Below are 18,476 nucleotides of genomic sequence, written 5' to 3'. Positions count from 1 at the left end.
CCTGCTTTTCAGGCTACAGCACCTCCTCGGGTCACAAAGTTAGTTTCTGTCAGGTTATGATCGGTGTCTTTTCAATCATATCTAGAATATAACTGCATGAATGTGCTGATATTGTTCTCAGTAACTGTCTTTACTGATTGAATTTAATCAGCATCTTTACTTCGTTGGATCTATTATCATAATTAAAGTGTCTCTCTCTCTCTCTCACACACACACACACACACACCCCCACACACACACACACGCTCCTACTGTAAATAACCGGGCTCACGTAGAGCTGTCATGGCTGTCGCACCCACATTGCTGCTGCTGTGACAAGAATGTGCTAAGAGACACTCATAAATCAATCTAATGAGCGAGTGAAGGAGTGAGTGTGTGCATGTGCTTGCACTATTGCTGATTTATTGACCTGAAAAGTATCTTTCAATGCTTTTGATTCAATTGCACTCATTCACGGTAGTGATGGTAGTTTAGTTGTGCCCAAGCCGATGCATCAAAGTGTACCATCAAGTTGATTTGGACTGTGGTGTGCAACAACACGTCTCTTGTATTGGATGAGATTGGATGTCGCTAGATTTAGATTGAACGGAAAATTGACGAGTAGAACTGATTTATTTTTCCTGCTCTAACAAAGTGTGATCAGCCATATCTTTGGCTCCCTCTAGTGGCATGCACTGAGACTTGCTCTTCTTTCTCTGCTTGACTTTAACTCGACTCTCTCTTGTCCCCCTTCTTCATTGGTCTTCTACTTCGTCCCCTCAAGTGGACCTCACAGTATTATGAAGTAAGTCGACTCACACGTAACCCCACTGTTTCCGTAGAAGTCATTTCCGGACTTTCTTCTGCTTCAGTTTACTTTATTTTTGTCTCCTTTGCTTTTTCCTCTTTGTTTCTTTTCAAGAAAACCCCAGCCAGCAAGGTATCTGCTTGGCTCAAAAGCGGTCATTATCATCATGTGTGCTAAACAACATATTGTAACCCATCAGCTTCATATTTCATGCAACCTCATAAAAAGACGGTGCAATTCATTCCCATTTTCCACCCTAACATACTGTAACGGACTGGTAGACTAAACAGCTTGAAGAATATCCTGTAAATTTGGAAGAAACGTAACTGATGATGAGCCTTTCTCCTCCAGACCACCCAGGAAACACATTGTGGACACAGACATCCACTTCTACCACGTGCCCACTCATGCCGATGCCAGCAGGAAGCGCATCATGGAGGATACAGAGGACTGGCGTCCACGCACCGGGACCACCCAGTCCAGATCCTTCAGGATCCTGGCTCAGATCACAGGCACCGAGCACGGTATGTAACCAGCACTGATGCCACTGTCACTCATAGTCGTTTCATGTACAGTACATTCCCCGGCCAAAGATAAAAGAAGAGGGAAAGGAAAGGAAAAATGACGCCATACTCTCTATTATTCTCCGGTGTTACCGTATCTGAGTTATAAAAAAAAGTATACACTTTACTCACTAACTCTACGACAAAGGTCACTTAGGATAATCCACAATGCTAGTTGTAAAGAACACAGAACAGAAACCCTTTATTCCTAAAATCACAATTATTCAAATTTGCTGATCTGGTAAACTTTCAAAAAGCTAAAATTATGCAAAAAGCAAACAATAACCTCCTACACAAAAATATGATACACTTCTTCTCAACAAGAGAGGAGAAATATGACCTGAGGGAAAAATGTAACTTAAAACAATGCAAAAACCCTTCAGCATATCAGTATGTGGACTTAAATTATGGAGCAGATTGAGTCAAGAACTCAAACAATGCAATGAAATGCGTACTGCTTTTCCCATGTTGCACGTTTATTTGTTGAAATGATCATTTGTATATGAGACATATGAATAGGACTGATGTAGTAGAATGCATTCTTTAATTTTCGCTTTTTTTGCCGGCGTAGCTCAAGAAGAAGAAGCAGCAGCAGACACAGCCAAGAAGACAAAGTAAGTGCATGTGTTGTGATGCCTGCTGGTCTTTATCGAGCTGATTGATGACACCCGCTTCCTGTCTAGACAGCTGAGACATTTAAGCCAAAAGCCTGATCAGTCAGTCTTTCCATGTAAATCACATTGTTGGTGGACAATAAAAGATAACAGGCAGTATGATGCATATCACTGGTGTTGACAGTGCTAATCTTGCAGAATGCATGTGTTGTGTTGTAGTGGTCCATTGGGGCAGTGTTGGGTTGTAAACATGTTCCCATCATATTAGCTGCCAACCACAGAGTGTATTGTTTTTTTGTATTTGGTGGTGCATGTTGTCTAACCTGTGACGGTGCTGTTGGCAATCATGGCGGACAGCAGTTGTGCATGTGTTTGGATCCACTGGCTGCACTTACGTCAGTGTGTGCTGTTGGTGTGTTCCCTAACCGTCTTCACTGCATCCTCTGGTGCTGTGCAGTGTTTGCTGTGGTCATCGCTCGCTTGTGGTAGCATCCAGCATTATCCTAAATACTTTGTTTTGGCTCTCTTCTCATGTGATGGCAGAGTGAACAAGACCACCACGCGGTTGGTGATTGGCCCAAAGTACAACGAGCTGAGGGACTGGCACCACGGCGTGTCCGCTCGCACCCTCAATGTCCAGTAGACCTTGTTGTATATGTGTACATGTACGTGTGACTGCGCATTATATACGTTTGACTGTTGCTGGGGGCCTGATGCGGGCTTGATGTGACAAGGGGAAGTTATAGAAGGGACGAATGAAATCAACTGTTATGGGCGAGTGGGGGGGTCATTTCTCCTCTTTCTTCACAGAACTGCACCGTGTTGGATGCATTCAGACCTTCAGTTTCATATTATATCCATACATCAGCCCACTACACGCTTATATTCATCAGTACAGTACATGCATACTTTTTAATATACTGATCACATCAATTGCACATGTTCATGTACTGCCATCTTGTGGAGTTGATTTTAAAAACAAATACATCAGGAGGTTGCCTGCAGCTAACTATAGGAGACTTGCCAGTTTATTGAATAGAGGCATTCAGTGGAGCATTTACAGTATTTAGTGTTCGAGACTCATACACTATAAGGACAAAAGTATCGGGCCATCTGGCCCTACAGGACGTTGCAGTTATAACAGCTTCCGCTCTTCTGGGAACTTTCTTACGGAACAGAAAATGATCATCCCCAAACTTCCACTAGCTTGGAAGCAACCATTGTCCAAAAGATGAAGAACTCCGATGCAGGAGCAATTGGTCCAACCCAGCTGACGAATTAGTTGATGAAGAGACCTGAAGTCGTTTGTCCATATAGTATTATGTAGTATTATCATCTCTTCACATACAGTATGAAACAATACCTCCAAATGCTGGTGTTTAAAAAGTAGTGGACGTAAAGGAAGTGTACATAAGCACATGTGTTTGGATGTTGTAGTCCTGTAAGGTGCTTTGGGACACTTTGTGTGGTCTAAAGGTGATATGAAAGTAAAAATGCTGGGTTGTTTAGGAGCAATGGTAAGGATAGTGATGGTGTAAATGTTATATTACACTTTTAAAGGCCCTCCTCGCTGTGTAAAATATTTCTCCTTATTTATCTTCTGGCTCTGTGTTTACTTGACAGTCATATTGTGTTGTCACAGATTGAAGTGGTGTTATGTTGTGACAACAGATAAGAATACTCCATTTGAAAAAAAAGGTATTATATATTATTGCTAATAAAGTCATTGCATATGCTCATTGTCTCTACTTTTTTTTGTCTTTTTCCTCTCTTTTTTTCCCTGTGCTGGTACTGCTTTTTTAAAATAAAAGATAAAAACTAATAACACTTGTATACACAGTGCAGTAGATCTCTTTCTAGCATTTCCACTTTGCAACCACTAGAGGGAAGCACCAACACAACAACTTGTATGCAACACATTTTTACTACACTACAGATGATCTGTTACTGTCCAGTGTTTGTTGTCTTTACTTCCTGCTTTCTTTTCCCTCTTTTTCTCTATTTCAATTGTCATGTCAGATATAATTGAAATGATCTGTTCCAGGGTCAAACATCAGGAAACCTCTTCCAACTGTACAGACAATGTTTTAAGTAACATTTGAATAGTATACAAGTGGAAATATAATGAAACCCCAGTGTTCAATAATGAAACTAAAATTAAACAAAATTACTCTTCCTTTGATGATGCCCAAGGCCCCAATTAAATGTGTTTTCTTTTTACCCAAATTCAATTTTAATTTTTTCCGAATTCCGTTTTTTCCGTTAAAAATTTTTAAATTTTTAAATCCTTTTACACGTATTTGACCACCATAGAGTCGGTTAATTAAATGAAAAAATCCTTACAGGTATTGATGCAATACATCATTGGCCAATTTTGCCCAGTATTTCAGAAACCGATGTAGCTTGGCTAACTTTTCTAATGGAATGTCAGCCTCTGCAAGCATTTGTGGCGAACAGCACTCTTATTTTGAAGGCTGGAAGTGTGTTGTGTGTGGCAGGAATGTCTATTGACGGTTAAGACGAGTGCAGGAATAAATGTGCCGCTCGTCCTTGTTTCTCTCAGAACTTGCATGACGTCAGCAAGCATCGCTTTGCATTAACAAGCGATAAAACACAACACAGTGTAAACACACTCATGCAGCCTGATTCGCACACACACAGCCGCGCTACCATGCTATGATAAACCGCGCTAGCTTCTGTTCACGCTCCGTAAGGGAAGAGTTTCCAAGTTTTTTTTCCAACTGTTTCTGTGTTTCAGGTCACCGATTTGACATATTTAGTTTGGGAGGGGGCGGGTTAGTGTTTGTGATGAGATTCCGCCACGATTCAGCGGGCCACCGGGGAAATACTTCATGATGACAGGATTTCATTCACATTTGCGGCCGCGGCTGTGTTTTTATTGTAACATATGTAAAAATGTATTTTATTGTAAATAATAATAACAAAAAATTAAAAAAAACAACAACAAAAATTGAACAATCAGCAGTGAATTTACAAGAATAAAGTCAAAATATTAAGAGAAAAAGTTTTAATTTAACGAGACTAATTTAGAATTTTATGAGAATAATATATTTATATTATGAGAAAAAAATAATGCCATTTTTAAAAAGTCAATCTGAAAAAAGAAGAAGAAAAAAAAGTCCCAATTTTACTAGAAAAATAATATTATGTATAATATATTAATAATATACAGTATATAATATCATGTAATAAGTAATAATATGCAGAAAAATTATGTCATTTCAGTGGCATAGAGTTGAAATATTAAAGATTTTTTTTTTTCTTTTTAAGTCATAATGTTATGAGAAACACCAAAACGTTTTTGAAAAGTTAGTTTTGGGGAAAAAGTAATAATATTATGGGAATAAAGTCAAAATGTTATGACAATAAAGTCATAATATTACGAGAGAAAATTTACGAAGATTATTTGAGAAGGAAATGGAAAAAAAACAACTTAAAAATGGGGAAAATGAGCAAAGACGGATGTTCATACTAATAACAGACTTTTTCAACTATATCACAAAGCTGAGATGTAGTTTTTAAAAATACATATATTTTAACTGACCTTTGCGTCACTTCATTTTTCACTATCTGGACCTCCCTGGAAAAAGTTTGGACAAATAAAGGCTTTATAGTGACAAACAACAAATGATTTTTCCTTTATTACTGAAGTCACTTACAGGTACAGTATGTTGTAATCAGTAGCCAGGCTGGCCATTTCCGGTTCTATGGTCATCATCACACTTGTTTTTGCCATCACCAGCACCCTATTCAAAAAACGCCAAAGAAAAACACTCCTTAAAAGGATGAGGTTTGTGGAAGCCTTGCCTTGCACAATGACAGTGTTTGTGCCACATTTGGGACATTTCATCATAAAATTTCGGAATACCCATTTTGGAGTCTCCACTGTTGACGTGGTCTCGATCGCTGCTTCATTCGTAGCAGAACAACCTAAAATGAACAACAAACATCAATGAGTGTTTTAACCAGCAAATGTGTTCCCACTGACTTGGCACCAGAAGACACGACTCCATGTGTCCTCCGAGACAACTCATGGAGGCAACTTTTCACACTGTGCGGTCGGTGTGGAGGAGAGCTTGGCAGCGTCTCACAGAGATCAGTCACAGGCTCGTAGACACAACTGTGCCCGTTTAAAAACGTAAAGAGTGAAACGTGTGTGTGTGTGTCGCTGGGCGTCTATATAAATGGATATCTTGGCTTTTGTCCCCACGTGTGTGTGTGTGTGTGTGTGTGTGATGCAAAGACTATGAGAGTGCTAAATGATAGACCATCTGTTGTGTGGTGAAGTGAAGCTGCTGGACAGCGTTAGCTATGTTAATGGACCATTTGTTCAGTGTTCAAACAATGGCAACACTTTTATGACACGCATTGTAGCACGTCATTGCTGGAGCCACATCCTATAGCAGCGTGTTATGCAGACACTGGGAGCAGTTGGGGGGGAGGGTGATGAAATACACTCAGCGGGTACTTCACTAGGTACATTGTCTTTGCACTTGTACTTCAGCTGGAAGATATTGATGCATGCAGATCACAATCAGGAGCTAAATTCCCTATTAAATATGAATTATGCGGATTTGAATGCAATGCGGCTGCACGGTGGTCTAGTGGTTAGCATGTTGGCCACACAGTCACAGTCTGGAGATCGGGAAGACTTGGGTTCGATTCTCCCTTGGGCGTTTCTGTGTGCAGATTGCATGTTCGTGGGTTTTCTCTGGGTACTCTCAAAAATCTTTGCCTCGTATTTGTTCAGCAGGTGCTTTAAAACAGAAAATAAAAGAACCCTCCTGTCGTATAGGGGATCTTGAGTGGGGATTTAATGTGCCGTCCGTCCACAGCTGCAGACATCTCCTGGAGGAAAACACACCATGAAGAGAGGACAGCGTCTCATTGCTGCAGTTCTGCAATTTGGCTTGCTGCTTGTCATTGAGCGGTGATGGTGAACCCCGCAGCCAAACCACTGATGTAGTGGATCTTTGACTCGCATAAACATGTTGTTGATGACAGTTTATGGCTTTATTTAGGACTGTATTTGTCATTTGACGAGGTACAAAGTGCAGTGATGGTGTCTGGTGCGAACGGTGGTGTGTTTTTATGAAATAGTTGATTGTAAAGACCTTTTTTTAAAGCTTTTATCACTCCAGGAAAAGACTGTGACAATACAGCACGACGACAGAGTGTGAATGTATGTCACTGTAACATATAGGATGTTTAGTCATTTGCCATGTATTACATGTTAGTGTAAAGGGTGCCGGCCAGTGCGGCTGTGCTCTCGGCTCAGTGGACTGTGGTTCAAGCCCAGGTGTGGACCAGATGGGTGACATTAGCACGTTGTGTTTCTCATAATGTTACAACTTTTATATATATATATATATATATATATATATAAAATTCTTATTTCAAGTTGATGCTACTAAAATGACAGTATATCTCCTAATATTACAGTATTCTTGAAGTTATAACTTTTTCTTGTTAGATCACAACTTTTGTCTTTTCATATTTTGACTTTATTTTTGGAAAATTTGCTGCAGTTTTTTTTCCATTTTTGGTGGGTTTTTTTAGATAGAGCAACATCTATTTGAATTGTGCTTGTTTCCACTCGCGTATTGAAGTGCATGGGAAAAAATCTGTCGAGTGGGTACATTGTGGGAGTCTATGAACATGCGTTTCAAGATAACATCTGATGACAGAATTTTTGAGGCCGCTGACAATTAAAGACAAAACAATATATAACAATAATTGCATTAAACGGACAAGCCACCAATGATAGAATCAACAAATCAGCGCCTCCTTCCTCTCGTATGTTCTGATATCTGTGGTGAACAAGCATCATTATGTGGCCTGCTGTGTCCAGACGGGCCGCACTCTAAGCGGCCGCTAATGAATATAAACAGCGGGACTGGCCGTTAATCAACCAATCAGGGTCGAGCAGAATGGGATAAACGTCCTCTCTAATTGGCCACGACGGTGGCGAATATTAACGACTTGCGGTGTAATTGTGGCGAGTGAGCGAGGGGCCGGGGGAGTGTCTTGTGTCCTGCTCAGCGTGCCTCATGTGTTTTTGCTCGCTAACCAATGTGGCGAATGAATGAATGAACGTGGTTAGCTGGACAAATGTTGTCAGCCTGACAGCACGGTGAGGGATGTGGCCTCTTATTTTCTCAATACAAGGACACAATTCAGTGGTTTTCAAGTAGAAAAGGATATTTAGGCAGGAACACAACTCAAATGGCAGCCCTGCTTTCAGAGAAAATATCAAGTTGATAAAAGACAACAAAGCTTCTACAACCTGACTGTCTCTTTAATTGTGATTGTCTTTAGGCAGCTTAGCTCTGTTTCAATGCAGACACAACAGTCTTTCGCTCTACGTCTCTCTAATGCAATGCTGTGTGTCGCTACATGTCTTGAAAACATACCACGTCGCCGTGGCAGCAGTTGCCATAACACGTGTCCCTCGTGTGCCTCCAAACAGCCAGGCTCCATGAGAGGTCGGGGGCTCGTGGCCCAACTCTTGGCATCAGCCTCAACTCTGCCTTATGTCTGTGATACATGTAAGGGAAGGGGCCAGGGGGAGGCGATTGGTGGCCCACCCAAGTTCCTCAGCTGCCCTTTGTGAACACACGTACAGTACATGGAAATACACGCTACATGCTCCTCTACAGGAAGGGCTTTTTTTGCATATGTTATCATTTTCCCCACAGGAAATACAGTAGAACCCCGTTTTTTTAATGTTCTGGCATCACCAGCGAATGGCGAAAATCCGCAACTTATTGATACGGCCATAAAAATGTCTTTTTGACACACGGCTCACTCTCTGTCCCCATCCTGCTGACTAAGCATTGAGGTTCTCTGATTTTACCTATTAAACACATTTAAATGATAAAAAGTAGGGTTGCTCTGATCAGGTTTGTATGCTGCCGTTACCGATCATCCACGAATGAAATCGTCCCCTACCGATACCGATGAGCTCTGCAAAAATATTTAAATGATTTATATATTTATATATATAAATATATAAATAAAACAACCAAGGCCAGACACGAGAGACAAGAAAAACAAATAGAATGCGTCCCTCAGCCTGCAGAATACATTCCCATACCGGGAGTTGAACCCGTGCCGCCTGGGTAAATACCAGGAATCCTAACCGCTAGACCATATGGGAGGTGGGATAGGTGCTCCCACGTGCTGAGTGACTTTACGACTCTATGACTTCACGGCAACTGTTGCTTATATGAAATAAACCGATTTATGTCAGTTTTATGTTAGGTTAAGTCCAATTTACCTAGCAACGTGACATCACATGTTTTTACCAGTGAGCTGCTTCTCTATTGCATCGTTCGAATTCATATTTTTGAACCGCACAGTCTGGTTTCATTTCTCCGGGTGCTTTTTGAATGAACCGTCAATGCGGTCGCGGGGATCTTCGGCTCCAAGCTGTGTTTGCCTGTACGTACAGTTCATACCGTAAACCTGTGAACTGAATGGACTGCAACGGATGTGGTCAAGTTAACATGAACGCGGTGCGTCGCCTCCATCGTTAGCGCTGGTACTCTGGCATCTGTCTACACGACATCTGGACCGGAGGCTTTTCAACACTCCATGCTGTCATTTCTCTCGCTGCCGTAGGCAATGACTCTCTGTTGACCCATTGCACTTGATAGCCTGGTTCTGGTTCTGTGTTATGTTGTTTTATATTATTATGTCGGAGCAACGCCTGGTATCATGGGGTGACCGTTTTTGTGTGTCGGGTCCAAGTTGGAAGCTGGCTGAGTAAAGTGGAGTGCTGTGTTGTTGAGGCTGTGTTTTGGTCTGTGCCATATTTGTCTCTGCTCTGTCAGCGACTAGGTGGTCTGGAGTTTGTCTTCCATGTACTCCACCGAGGGCACCCAGGGGACTGTGTACTTGCTTTAAGACCGACATCAAAAAGTGTTGACATAGTCTAAAAAGTGATTGAAAATAAATGTGCAAACATTAGATAGAACAGTATGTTAGTCATTTGGAAACACACCACACACCTGGATGCCTTGGTCAAAGCAAGACGTACAATAACACATGATGGCATCTAGTTAAGAGTTGTGAACTATGGTTGAATTCTCAATTCTATTTCAATGGATTGTTACTGCTATTGTTTGTGTGTAAGCTAACTCTTCTACTCCTGAAACGCTCTAAACAAAAGGGCGAAAATGTGTCAAAACATGCACCCCCGCTGTGCTGCCTGTGCTGTTACTTTTTGGGCAAATCCTCCACATGGTGGCGCTGTTATGAAATCCAATATTTCCCACACAGCTAAATTTCCCACACAGCCCAGGGCGCTCTACAAAACAAACCAATGTAACTTTGCGGTGTTTATTTCAATCACCGCAAAATTTGGTGCACACCTTTAGGGGACAAACAAGCACGTATGTGTACAATTTGAGCAAGATTAGTTGGAAAACATGGCCGCCATCAAGCAAAACGTCTTTGCTGTGGCACGCACTTAGCAGCTAAATTATTGGCCATTTGTCTAATGATCATCAAACTTTGAGGTTCTCAGTATTACATGTATGCTGGCATGTCTTCCAAAGCATTTTTACCACAACCCGTAGGGGGCGCCACAAATGTTGTTTACAGTCATGTGAAAAAATGTAAGATACCATTTCAATTAAACTTAGACTTTATTGATCCACAAGGAAAATTGCTTGGTTGCAGAAACTCAATTGCAGAAGAAAAAGAAAAACACTCAAATAAATATTATAATACTCTTAAATAAATATTATTATTATTATTAAAACAATTATTTTATTGCATAAGGTACAATGCTAAAACCCACCAATCCAGGTTAAATAATGAATATGTATTTAGTTTCACTGTATTGTATTGGATTTATCTCATGTTATGTTATGTGATGTGATGTGGTGTTATGTATTATGTTTTGTTATAATCCGGCCAAAACGGACACAAGATGGCTGCTTTTTCGTTTTCTTAACTCATTCAATACCAAAGACAAAGCCCAACAATGTATTTATACATCTTTTACGTTTTTTTTGCACGAGAGGCTAAAGGCGCTGATGATGCAACTCCTCGCGAATGGATTATTAGGCTTGAGAGCAATTTTAATGCCATTAAAACGGCCACTAGGTGGCAGAAGTGCATCATGAGAGGTAGGAGAAACACACATGACAGGAAGAGGAAGCCCCTGCATAAAGGCAGCCGTTACATTGCATACCACACGAAAATAAATGATGCATTGTCGGGAAATTTTAACGCATGCACACACGTGGACACACATAGTTCAGTTCCAACTCAAATAGTTCAGTTCCAAATGTAAAAATTGTAAATAGTTATGAAAAAATGGTGTTATATTTGTAAATGAATTGTTATTTTGATGTAAAAAAACCCCAACCTTTTTTTGTTGTTTATGTTGGTATAGTTGTTCCGATATTTGAGCTGACACAAAAGCAAAAATATTTGTGTCAAAATGAAAGTTATGCTTGAAATGTATCTTTTCACAAAAAGCTGTTTTTCTCCCTTTTCTTGTTGGCAACTGATATTTTCCTGTTTCCTGTTCTACTGCTGATTACTAAAGAACGGAAAAAGGTAGAAACAAACTATTATTTTCTCTGATGAAAGACGAGAGTCTTAACTTTCTTTTGGTAGGTTCCATGTGTATATAGCCGTAGAACACAATAGTCTGTGTGCCTTGAAAGATCAGTCAAAATGGTCTAAAATGGCCGCTACTGAAGGGCTTGTCTTTTGAAAAATGGCTGGGATTGAATGAGTTAAAATAAAAAAATAAAAAATGTAGGACTCCCCACGGGCTACTTTGTTTTATTATGAAAACAATTATTTTATTACAAATTGTACAATGCTGAGACCCACCTATCCAGGTTAAATGATGAATATGTATTTTACTGTATTGGATGTTACGTTACGGTACGTTACGGTACGTTACGTAACGACGTGTGTTATGTTGTGTTGTAATCCGACTAAAAGCAGACTTAAGAAGGCTGCTTTTTCTTTTTCTTACAACACTATCAATCTACAAAAAAATTTCAATAACTAAATCTAACCAGCACAGCCATGTGCATAATTGGTTGGTCGCTTGTTGCTAGGCAGAGTTCACAGGGAACAGGAAGTCAGACATAGACTCAGACAATTTGTTAAAAAAAACAACAACACTAAACGTATTGAGAGACTATGAGATGTGTCTATTTCGCTTACAACTACTCTGTATTAAATATAAGAGGCATACTAGAGCGATGTATCTGGTGGTACAATGTCATGTATTGATTTGATTTGCAATACGTGTAACTGTGTTATTTTACACAGTGAAGAAGAGCCAGAACCCAGCAGCCATGAGACCGCTACTGTCAAGACGATGATAAAAGCACCCGCAGCAACCCACGGTAAAACTGTGTGTGTGTTTGTTTGTGTGTGTTGGGCACAATACACTCAGGTAGAAGCTGCATAATCTAATCTAATACATACAGTACAGCTCTTGTGTTGGATCTCATTAAATAGTGCAGGTGTACCTAATGTTATGGTTGGTGACGCAATATATTTAATACTGTATTGCCAAATCCAACAAGTAACTCATTTTTTACTGTTATTGTTGACTGAATTGCATTTTAATACACCAAAAAAAAGAAAATTTGACTTTAAATAATATTTATATGTCAAACAAATATATGTATACTGTATATGCATTTTGTTGGTTAAACACATGGAAAGTAAGTTAATTGAATAAGTTTGTGTTTAATCACTACCAATAATTGCATAGAATTGGGCATAATAGTTAAAGCAACAACTTTTTAAATGTTTTTTTAGTCCCAGAGAATTCATGCAAAAGCCAGAAAATACTTTCATTATAAATATTTCTCAAACAAAAAATGTTAAGTTCCAAATCTGTCAGGGAGTAAAAGTGATTTACCGCCGTCCGCCTGCTTGTTATTGCAACTAGTTAACGCGCTGGGAAAAGGCTTATTTTCCGAGAAGGACTTTATTTTTTCTTTTCTTGTCTCGCTTACACGTGCAGCAGCTCTATTCTGTCACAAAGATAATATTTATTAAAGGAGACCAGTGAGGAGTTAGGTATAAGGTTTTAAGGTGTAAGACACAGAGCGACATTATTAAACCATATTTGGTCTCGACTACGTTTGAAATGAAAGGAATACATTTTATATTTGTTTGGTTTAGTGAAGGTACGGCACCTACCAGCCTGTCGCCTTGATAGAATTGGCTCATAAATGCAGTCAGCCACGCGGGACCCTGCCGGCCTCATGAAAATATACTGCAGGCCGTATAGTGCCCCAAAAATGTAACTGCTCACCTTTTTTTTAAGTCATGGAGGTAAAGGCCTGCTCTGATTTATAAATGCACATTTTGAAGCTAACGGGCCTGGAATTTGGTAACCTAAGGCGCAATGTATAGCAAAAAAACATTACCAGTGATTTCCCCCACCCAATTAGAGAGAACAAGTCACGAGGACAACAAAAAAGTAATGGCATAAATGCTTACAGGTATATGTTTATTATAAATTAAATGAGAATGATTTAAAAATTGACTGAAGATGGAAAAGAAACATAATATGATAAAATAATTTGGGGGTGGGTGGGTTAAAATGCGGGATTTCCACTTGTTTTGCCTTATATGTGGTTTTAAACACTTGTCCTAGCTAGGGTTGGGTATCGTTTACAGTCAGCACTCACTGAGACGTTTGGTCGGCAAAGTAAAAACGAACGGAAGAGCGCAAAATTGTGCGTGTTCACAGAGAGTCATCGCAAAAGAAATGCTGCTCTTCAGTGCAGTTGAAAAGCCAGCAGTTCAAGAAATGCTGCAAAAGTTCGACAGACAGTACGAATTGTCTATGAGAAAATACATGTCACAAACGCCAATTCCACAACTAAGTGAAAGATGACATATTAAAGAAATATTCCATTATTATGGTATTATTATTTATTATTATACATTATCATAACATTAGTGGTTTAGTAATAATAATAAACAATAAACATTTCAAAATGCACCTGCATTGTTTTGTGACGCGGTTAAATATGACTGAATGGAATGAAATGGACGGGAGGATGAGTACGGGAAACTGATCCAGGACTTCCTCATCTGGTGCGACGCAAACCACCTACACCTCAACACCACCAAGACCAGAGAAATGGTGGTGGACTTTAGGAGAAACAGGACACACATCATGGACAAGCAGCATCATCCAATGCACAGCATCACATCCCATCAGAAGAGCAGTTTCAGTAGCAGATTACTATTATGATAGAGCGAGAAAGGACTGCTGACATAATAATGTTGAGCATGTAATGGGCAAGTTAACGCTCACCTGTTATACCCTACTAGTCTTTTCATTTATCAACGCTCAACATTGCACAACTTTGACTTTTTAACACTTATCCAGTTAAAAAATAAACAAATTGGAGCAAAAACGTATTTTTTTTTATCTTTGCAGTATGTCTTCTTGTTATATCTCGTTGTGACCACTAGATGGTACTCATGCAAGGACTGCGGTGACATTTACTTCTGCTAATGTTGGCCTAATTAGTAATATTTCATATTGCATTTTATTCCCGGTGCTTGCGTGAGCATATCTAACATATTCCCTAGTCTGAAAATCTATCTCGCTTATAGATGGATAATATCATCAGGGAATGCTCTTTTTTTCAAATATTTTTTCTCCACGTCCCCTCTGGAACCTCATAGGTTCTCAATAAATGGTGACTCCATCTCCGGATTAGTTAAACAGTCTACGTTTACATGCAGTCAAATACATGCAGTCAAACACCAATAACCCTTTTGAAAAACTGGAATATGCTCATATTCTGGTTTTTAAAAACCCGAATATTACCCTTGGGTTACTCCGTTTCTAACCCCAATATTGGGTCATGTATACACCTATCGGGATATCCCGATCAAAAGGAACATTCATTTGTGTTCTGCATATGTTCTTTTCAAAAGGAATCTTGTTTCTTTGACAGGAAGTACTTGTAAACATGGCGACACGCAAAATCCCACAGTTCTAGAGCAAGGAGGAAACAAGCGACCTCGTTAGTGTGGCTCTGGTAATGGGTAGCAAGCATATGGATGGCACAACTCCGCCTCCATTTCCTATTTTTTCACATTCTTGCGTTCCATTAATGAAGAAAGTGAGACAGCATCGTGTCAAGTACTGGTAGCGGGTCAGTACCAGCACCAAAGCGCAAACAAAAGTGACTGCTACCAGCCCTGCGTTGTTGTTATTGTTTTTGGATACAGGGAGAAGAAGCTTTGACATTGTCCGTTTTTCTTTTTTTTTCACATCACGCATGTAAACGGGTTATTCCGAATGTTTCAGAAACCGGAATATTGACCTTAACCCGGATATCGACTGCATGTAAACATAGTGAGTGAAACTGTGGCACTTTCATAGCTGATTTTAAGATGAAAGCCTGGACATAACCTGGTCCCGACCATGAGTTAGCCTTAGTTACCACGGTGATAGAGCTGCTTTAAAAGAGAGCTACCTTCGCTGAACACGCAAGTCCGGCTTTCAGCTCAACACAGTTCGCTAACCCACTGAACTCGCTTCGCCATATACCGCCTAGGTCTTCATTTTGTATTTATTTTCATTTCCTAAAAGTGAATGTAAAATGTTTCATTCAAGAAGAAATTCCAAATAATCATTAATTCTGTCAAACAGGAGTGCTAACTTTGCTCGCTTGGGGAACTTCACTCCATTGACAGTCTTTCTTGTAGATACAGTACATACTTTTATTACAGTACATAGCATTTTTAGCTCCAAAATATGTTACCAAATCACAGCGACAACATAAACATCATATGTGAAAGCGAAGCTTCCATGATTCACCAGTACCGTGTGTGTCCTGCATGTTGGAGATGAAAGACCAGCCGGTCTCCGTGTTTATCCAGGTGTTGGTGTTTGAACTGAGGAGGCTGTCTTGCTGCAGTATGCGGCAGGAATGTGTCTTTTCCAAGACTGATGCGGAAAATCCATAGTTGTGACAACGCTTGTAAGCCCGCGTTGCCGACACCTGCTGGGTGTGCGGACAGCGGGGGTAAAGGTCGACCAACTTGCACACCTGCAAGGCAAACAGAGACGTTATCTGTTGTATGGCTCCCTGAAGAAGTAGGAATCATCCGTTGTAGCGTCAAGCTGTTAACATCATAAAACCCTTATTATGAACTAACCATTATTAACAATCAAATGTAAAAGCAGTATAACCATCAGCTTTTTAGTCCGGAATAAGTCTTGTCACTCAAGTGTAAAAAGACGTTAACCCATGTAGAAACAACAAAGGAGGCTCATGCATGTCCTTCTCGTCCTCCCGCAGGCGTCAGTCCCCAGTCTGGTTTAATCACACCTTCCTTTGGTATGAAATCTAACGGCACTGCGCCCAGGTGTCCCGCCCCGGTCCGACCCGTGCCTCAGCCCCACCCTAAAGACGAGGACACGCTGGTCCAAATGGCGGAACACTTCCCTGCCGGGACACGAACGCCCATGTGCGGACACTGCAACATGGTCATCAGGTGGGCAAAATCCTTCTTGCATTTCCACAGGCTTATTTGTTTCGAACATGCATCACGTTTACGCATTTCAACATGTCCGAAAAGAAGTAGGAAGAAGCAGAGCTCATTTAATCCTACCCTTTGTCCATGTCTCAGCAATGACTTCCTGTGTTGAACATGGTCAATCATAATTGAAGAGAAAATGCATAAATAAATAATAGGCGGGGCCGTCAAGCAGAATTCTATTTGGAGGGATGCACATTTGCCGTGAATGCGCCCCCTTGTACAAAATGGATGGCGGGGCCCTACTCACAGTGTGTATACTGCGTGTAGGGAGGGGCAGCCCTGATAATAGGTAACACAACACCAGCGTGAGCGTATTTATAGCGAAGCTGGTGCAGCAGTCCCTCGTTAATAGCGGTTAATTGGTTCCAGACCCCGGCCATGTCAAATGGTTTTTTGCGATATAGGATTCAATGTTCATAAATAGAATATTTCCCTAGTTAGCGCATAGAAAACCCATTTATGACTTTCTAAATACAGTTTTTAACATTATTAGAGCCCTGTAGACATGAAATAACACCTTTACACTCATATTATTCATTGTTTACATCACATTGCAACTTTTATGCTACAGGGAGTTAGTTGTACGAGCTAGTGAGCTAACAGTTTAGCGTCAGATTTATTCCTTCTAAACTGAAGAAGCCAAAACCTTACCACTTCCACATGGAATGTCAGACATGCCATGGCTGACTTCATGACTTCATACAGCATTAAGGTAATGTAATGTAAGGTAATGTTGCAATGTTTTGTGTCATTACTGATGCCTAATGACCAGAATATTACATATCACTTGCATTTCAATATGTTTTGACTAATAATAGACCACAGTCTACCACGAAACAGCGATCATTAATTAATTTCTTAAAAACGCAATATAGCGAGGGAGTGATAATCGAAACGCAATATTGCGAGGGACGACTGTACTTGTTGACTGTAAATGTTTTATTCAACACAGTACACCGCATATCACGTTATATTATTTAGCTTTGTATGGTTGATGTTGACTTCTTTCCTTGTTTCAGGGGACCATTTTTGGTAGCCATGGGAAAATCGTGGCATAAAGAAGAGTTTAATTGCGTCCACTGCCACACCTCTCTGGCAGACATAGGCTTTGTGGAAGAACAAGGTTGTGTTTACTGTGAGCACTGCTACGAAGAGTTCTTCGCTCCCACCTGCAGCCGCTGCCAGGCCAAGATACTCGGGGTGAGTGTAGTGTAGTGACGTTAACTGGTTGAGGTTGGTTGAGGTTGCTTTGACTTTCAAAATTAAATGAGCTCTTTACCATATTTGGTAACTTTCACACATACAGCAGGCTGAGTCGTGTGATTTTAAACAGCCAATCAACATAGAAATGGAGTGCTGCTAATGTAAAGTTTATTATGGAAGCTGGTTTCCGCCACTGAAAGAAAAAAAATATTCCAATGGTAAGTCATAATAATGAGATAGAAAGTTGAAATTATGAGATACGAAAGTTACTTATTTGACTGACTTTTCTACTTTTACTTAGGCTATATATTTATAACAACAATGTACCAAATACAATAATATATACCTATTTTTTGTTCATTATATTCAAGTATAACCTATGGAAGCCCGTTTCCGCCACTGAAAGAAAAAAAAAATTATCCCATTGGTAAGTCATAATTATGAGCTCAGATTTTGAAATTATGACGTAAAAATTGTTGTTTTCAAGAAATTACTTTTTCAAAGTGCTTTTTGTCTCACTCCCCGTTCTTTTTTTGCATATTGTAGCTCTACTTAAAACCTCATTAAGATCCAAATGTGCAAAATGCAAATTCTGGCAATTTTTCAACAGGTCTTAAGATTTTGATCAGGAGTGTATAACATATTTGTATATTATTTTTAAAAATAAAAATAACTAATAAAACGAACATTTTGGAAAAAGTTACCGAATAGTTCCAATTTTTA

The 18,476-nt window shown here is 39.9% G+C and overlaps 1 protein-coding gene across 5 annotated transcripts in view; it reads left to right on the top strand.

The window, feature by feature from the left end:
- The window catches only part of pdlim5a (PDZ and LIM domain 5a), a 51,227-nt gene that overhangs the window by 29,505 nt on the left and 3,246 nt on the right, over window positions 1–18,476 (top strand). The window contains exons 5-12 of one of the 5 annotated variants that reach the window (XM_054774749.1): window positions 13–38; window positions 764–784; window positions 902–919; window positions 1,139–1,311; window positions 1,922–1,964; window positions 12,291–12,367; window positions 16,310–16,505; window positions 17,570–17,750. In XM_054774749.1, coding sequence (XP_054630724.1) covers window positions 13–38; window positions 764–784; window positions 902–919; window positions 1,139–1,311; window positions 1,922–1,964; window positions 12,291–12,367; window positions 16,310–16,505; window positions 17,570–17,750 — 735 coding nt within the window. The remainder of the gene's footprint in view (window positions 1–12; window positions 39–763; window positions 785–901; window positions 920–1,138; window positions 1,312–1,921; window positions 1,965–12,290; window positions 12,368–16,309; window positions 16,506–17,569; window positions 17,751–18,476) is intronic. The other 4 variants (XM_054774750.1, XM_054774746.1, XM_054774747.1 and 1 more) reach the window with 4 other exon arrangements.

This window comes from Dunckerocampus dactyliophorus, chromosome 4, assembly GCF_027744805.1.
Source record: "Dunckerocampus dactyliophorus isolate RoL2022-P2 chromosome 4, RoL_Ddac_1.1, whole genome shotgun sequence".
Lineage (NCBI taxonomy): Eukaryota > Metazoa > Chordata > Actinopteri > Syngnathiformes > Syngnathidae > Dunckerocampus > Dunckerocampus dactyliophorus.
Note: the sequence above shows the minus strand (reverse complement) of the source record. Positions and strands in the feature narration are given on the sequence as shown.